General features: G+C 52.5%; 1 protein-coding gene across 1 annotated transcript in view; it reads left to right on the forward strand.

The window, feature by feature from the left end:
• Positions 1 to 421: 421 nt before the first annotated feature.
• Positions 422 to 5,742, forward strand: part of LOC104278112 (Krueppel-like factor 5) — a 6,465-nt gene continuing 1,144 nt past the window's right edge. Inside the window, exons 1-2 of the mRNA XM_009874990.1 lie at positions 422 to 1,313; positions 3,577 to 3,636. Coding sequence (XP_009873292.1) covers positions 422 to 1,313; positions 3,577 to 3,636 — 952 coding nt within the window. The remainder of the gene's footprint in view (positions 1,314 to 3,576; positions 3,637 to 5,742) is intronic.

Genomic DNA, 5,742 nt, shown 5'->3' on the forward strand with positions numbered 1-5,742 from the left:
TGGGCAGCAGACCCAGCACGCCCGAAGCATGAGGCTGACTGGAGCAGAGCTGCTGATTTCATCCCATTTCTAGCGTTAAATTCTCTTGTTTGTGTGACCAGAGTTTTGTACCTAAAGCTTGGCTCTTCTTTATCAGGCTGTATTTCTCTCATAACTGCATCCTCTGCCTAGCTTACCCTTTGCTATCAGTGCACATAGGTAGGAGGCAAGTGGGACAGAGGACAGTGATTCACTCCTGGGGAATCTGGGGCTGGGTCAGAGATGGAGGCTAAATCCCTGCAGCCTGTGACTCCTGGGCTGCTCTTGCCACCCTTCCCTGCCAACTGAAATACCTGATGAAGGTCAGACTCCCACCACCAGTGAGTCAAAGTCACTCTTGTATGTATATATTTTATTTCTTTTGCCATAGGCACGGTCTGAAATGGATAAGTACCTTTCAAACGAGGTGCCACCCATCCCAATGATACCAGACAAGAAGTACCGTCGGGAAAGCGCCTCCGTGGTGGATGAGTTCTTCTCCACGGAGAAGCCCGCTTCCACGCCGTACAGCGTGAACATCAACGTGATCCTGCCGGACACGACGCACCTGCGCACGGGACTTTACCGGTCGCCCAAACCCGTGACGCCATTCCCACAGATCAAAACGGAGCCCGGCACCAGCTTCGCTCAGCCCTGCTCTTCCGCCTCCGGCTCCACACAGACCCTGCCCGACTTCACCAGCGTCTTCAGCATGCCCCAGTCGGTGGCGGTGAACAACATCTTCATCAAGCAGGAGATGCCCTCTGAGATCCCCTTATCGGCCAACCTGCAGCAATCCCAGCTTTACCAGATGCCTCTCGGCGGCGGCAGCGCTGACATGACCACCCTGACATCCTCATCCAGCAGCACCACAGCCATCAACAGCCTCAGCGGTGTCACCATGTCCACGGGCAACGCCATGTCCAGCGTGGTCCATAGGCCTGTTCATCCAGGAGGGCCAGTCAAGCAGTACCCACACGTCTCCCAGGGACAGGGAAACTTCAACATCTCAGGGCAGTTCTACCCTGCTCCGGGGGTGAACCTGCCCCCTTCGCCCCCCAACTCACAGCCTGGCAGCCCAGAAAATCAACCCGAGCTCATCAACACCATCTCTCCCCCACCATCCTATGAAGCCACTTTTGGACTGAAGTTGGTCCAGTCATCCCAGGTCCCCCCAGTCCCCAACGGCCTTGGGACCCTCTCTCAAGGGCACATTGTCATGCAGCCCCCCAAATACAACAGACGCAACAACCCCGAGCTGGAGAAAAGGAGAATCCATCACTGCGATTACCCAGGTATGCTCATGGCTGAGGTACTACTGGCTTTTGGTGGAGGCGGGAGGTCTCTTCCTGACACACTGAGGCTACCTTAGGCTTCCACAGGAGTTTAATCTGAAATCATTTTGTCTTCGTGATGAAGGGAGCTGTGGAGCTGGGTGGAGAGCCCCAGGGAAGTGGCCTTCCTACCGCCACCAAAGAGTAGAAGTTGATCCTGCCTGTGCTGGCTGATGCTTTTTTTTCTTCCCCTCGCTTTCCCCTTCCCACTCTGGCAAAAGCAAACCTGACTCTGCGAGGCAGCGAGCTCCTCCAGGGTGTGGGGATGCTCCTGGAAATCTGCTCTGGCCTTGCCTAAACTTGAGCAGAAACATGCTCTCTGCAGGTGAAACTGTGCTGCCTTTCTCATTGACTTTTCCTGTCCACTTCAGCCCAGAGCTGAAGCCATTCCTTGTGTGTCACCAAGCTGGGTGACCGTGTCCATCTAAAGACCCCTGATGCCTTGGCAGGAGGAGATCTTGCAGGGTTTCCTGCCCAGAGAACTCGCAGGATCCACAGCTGTGAGTTCATTCACACCACATGGGAGAGAAGGAAGCATTTCCCAAGCGAGAAAGCACAGCAGTGACCCGAGGGAGTATCTAAGAACAGGATGTGTCTGTGCTGACACCTTCCCACCCTCTGGCAACCTGCAGATGAGGGACTTTCTGAGCCAGAATCTGCACGTATGTTCTTGAGGTTAACTCAGCTTGTGCTGAGTTTTCTACCTTCTGCTGGTCATGGTGGGAGACAGGTTAAGGGTGTGAGGGGACAAGTGCTCCCAGACAGACTCCTTCCCTCCTGCAGGATGCATTATTACCAAGGCAAAGCTCTCCTGCTCTCAGGATTTTGGCCCGCAGAGGAAGGCAGGAACACATCTGTGGTGGAAAAAAAAAAAAAAAAAAAGAACAACCTGCTCTGAGTAAACACTGTGTGGCTCGATAGCGTGTACGTGCGGAGACGGAGGAGGGCTTCTTCTAATCCTTTCACGCCGAGGTTCAGCTAGAGGTGAAACCAGTCAGGACGGATGGCAGGGGCCACAGGTCTCTCTGGGGAGGTCTGCACGAGGAAGTGACAGAAAGCGTTCTGAATACACCAGGTGAACAGGGGAGATCTGTTTGGAAACCCCTGGTCTGAGTTTCCAGGTGGGGGCCCCAGCACTTTTTTCTTCTTGTGTGCTCAAGGGGAAATCTGTGCTGCTCCCACTGGGTTTGGAAACCACTCGGGGTGCTCGGTGGCTTCGTTTCTGTGCCCAGCGGGGAGGCAGCTCTTGGTCTCACGCATACTCATCCCTCTCCTGAGCTTGAGAGACCTGAGAAGGGGCCTCGGAGCATCAGAAGCAAAATTGAACTGGGTCACCAACCTTTATCCCTTCCAGCACGGGGAGGGGAAAGGCAGCGAGATGCTCCCGCGGCTCCCGAGGAGGATGGGGTGGAGACCTGATCGCCTGCAAGAGGCTTCTTGAGGCTGTGTGGAAACACTGCCGTGAAAGATATGACTACATTGCTGGTCACAACAAAGTTCAAATTCGTATTTTAATATACTTGTCAAAACACGATGAAGCAGGGCCATAAGGGCGGCAGGAGAAGTTTTCCAAGCTTTGTGTAACTGAAATGAGGAACTAGCCATGATTCATTGTGAGACAGCTGTTGTCGAAACTTTTGCCAAAGTCACGTCTTTCTGTTAAGAGCCTTTCTTTGATGAAACCTGTTTTTGCTGACCTTCTGAAAAAACATCCCATTGGCTTTATTCTGGATTCTGAAAGCCAAGTGGTGGCTCCACGGCGTACCTGGCGTTTCCTGCTTCCTGGAACATCTGCTGGGACTGGCACTATTACAGAATACATCTTCCCTCCAGCCTCGCAGTAGCGGCACCTCATCTGGAAATCCAGAAAGAAGAAAGCCAAGAGCTAACGGTGGTGAACTTGGTGTTTTCATCCTGCCTCGAAGACCTGGTTGAGGAAAGGGAAGGATTTGAAAGTCTCTGCTTGGCTCTTCCCCTCTGCAATTTGCAATGCCTGTGGGCTGTGTGGCAAAACCCGAGTGTTTTCAAGTTCTGTCTGTCTCGGAGAACAAATGCTCTTTAGTTATTGCTGAAACAAAACGAGTGTAGCCAGGCTTATTTGCATACAGTTACCCAGAGTGCTTTTCAGTCCTGCTGCGTCCCTAACCTCAAACAGACGTTCTGGGTTTGTTTGAACAAGGGCCCCTTTCTCATGAGGAAGTTGTTTTTCTTTTTGTCTTTGCAGGTTGCTCAAAAGTTTACACCAAGAGCTCCCACCTGAAGGCCCATCAGAGGACTCACACGGGTAAGAGCACCGCGTCGACAGGGAGCTGGGTCGCGCCGTGCCCGTTAATGGCCGTGATAATGTGGCGGAGTTGATTACCTCAATCTAGGGTGGTTAGTGGGGTAAGGAGCACAGTTAAGTCTGTTGACGTTTGCGTTAAAAATAGTCCAGTGGTTGCACTGTCGAAGTGACCATACGCTGCCGCGCGCACTCGCCTTCTGGAGGGCTGGGCTGGGATTCAGGAGAACTCCTGGAGGCTCTCGAGTTGGTGGCTTGAGAGGACGAGGTGGCGCCAAAACCTCTGTCACTCTAAGCTCATCCTTTGAGATCTCTCAAATCCTAGCCAGGGCTGATTCTGCTGAGTCTACGGAAGGAACAGAAGGGCTCCAAATGCACAAAGAGCCGTGCCGTGCCCCCGTTCCCGAGGGTGAAGGTGCCGTGGGCTGTCCTCACTGACATAAACAGGGTCACCAGCACAGAGCAGCTCCCACCACAGCCAGCTTCCCTGGGGTAAACCTAGCTCGGTGGCACTTGTGCATTCAAGCACAGGTCTTCTCATTATGGTATTTATTATACCTGCAACTTTATCAGATCCTCAGGTAGTCCAGGAACCATCAGTGCCCTCATAAATCTCTTTTATAGTAGGGCTGATCTTTGCTGAAAGCAATTAAGCTGGCCCAGAGTTCACTTTTCTTTTTTATTAACAACGAACAAAACCCATCCTGAGGCTGGGAATCAGTTCCTGCACTTGGCTCTATTCCGTTTTCATCTTATCAGGCCTTAGAACAAGCCAGCAAAGAATTTTTCTTTGTTGCGTGAGGCACAATATCTTTTTGGCAGAGCCCGCGCAGGAGTGGGTTGGAGAACAACACGGAAGGGGTGGAAGAAAGGAACAGGAAGGACACGGTCCCGGCTCCGAGAGCTGGCTGGTGATAAGCATTTGTCACAACACCAGCCTGTATTTAGGGCTCTCATTTTAAAATTAAATATCTCTTTTCCCTTTCTGTTAGGAGCGTGGGTCTCAGCTCTGTGCTTGGAGACATGACCCATCTGAGACTGGCACCATGCGAGTCACAATATAAAGATGTACCCAGGCAAACTTGGGCGGTTTTTGAACCCAATAAAGGGTAATAATTTTCCCGGGTTTCCCAGTAACTGAGCTGGAAATCCAAGTGTCTTTGGCTCCTTCCGCTTCGCTTGCTGTAAGAGGGAAGGGCAGAGATGGGACCTGAGTAGTCCAGAAAACTCATAGCGTAAAAATAGGAGGTTTTGAAACAGAGAGCAAAGTGCAGACAGGCTTGGGGTGTCTGTGACTAATTTTTGAAGCCTCATGTTTTGCTTTTGAGGCCTCAAACCTTGCTGAGCCCAGCCCCGGAGCCGCAAGGGCAGAGCCTGTCCCCGCTCCCACCAGCGACGGACGCTCGATGCCTCTTCAGCTCCGTCACTTGAAGGGTTAAGAAAGCCCTTTCTCTCCATTCCTGGCCTGATGGCAGCTGGGCTGAGAAGGACGGGATCTCCCAGATCTTTTTCTTGTGGTTTGCCCGTTGCTATGGGCCGGGCTGTATTCATCTCCTGGAGACACCATTCATTTCCTGGGTGCCATTGTGAGATTAAATATATAACCCGGTGGCTGCTCACCCGCCTCCCGGGGGCTGGGAATGCCAGTTTGGGTCCTTTGTTTGAGCTTGCCCTGCCGTGCTGTCCTGGGAGATGGAGCCAGCTCGTGGGACAATGGAAAGCATTTTGTTTCTATCCTGGAGATCAACCTGTTATTGTTTGAAACTCAAGGGCTTTGGTAGGGTTGACCCAGCCAGGTGACCCGGCTGGGACAATGTCTGTGGCCGCACGGCGCAAATCGTAGCACACTAACGCGCACCCTGAGATCGTGCCGTAAAACATCCTTGTAAATTAAGTCTTCTGTTTGCCTGAGCTGTAAAAAAGCACCAAACAACCCACACCTCTCTCCTCGCCGTGCTGCAGACTTTTTGAGGAGCAGGATGTGGTCTTGGTGCCCTGCCTCCTCCACGTTCACGGCTCCGCGCTTGCATATTTTTCCCAGTGCGTGCGAGACGCCGTAGATCTCGCCGCGGCTGAAGGTTTTCTTTTCTCCTTGCCACAACCACCGCA

The sequence above is a fragment of the Apaloderma vittatum genome, unplaced genomic scaffold (genome assembly GCF_000703405.1).
Source record: "Apaloderma vittatum isolate BGI_N311 unplaced genomic scaffold, ASM70340v1 scaffold23948, whole genome shotgun sequence".
NCBI lineage: Eukaryota > Metazoa > Chordata > Aves > Trogoniformes > Trogonidae > Apaloderma > Apaloderma vittatum.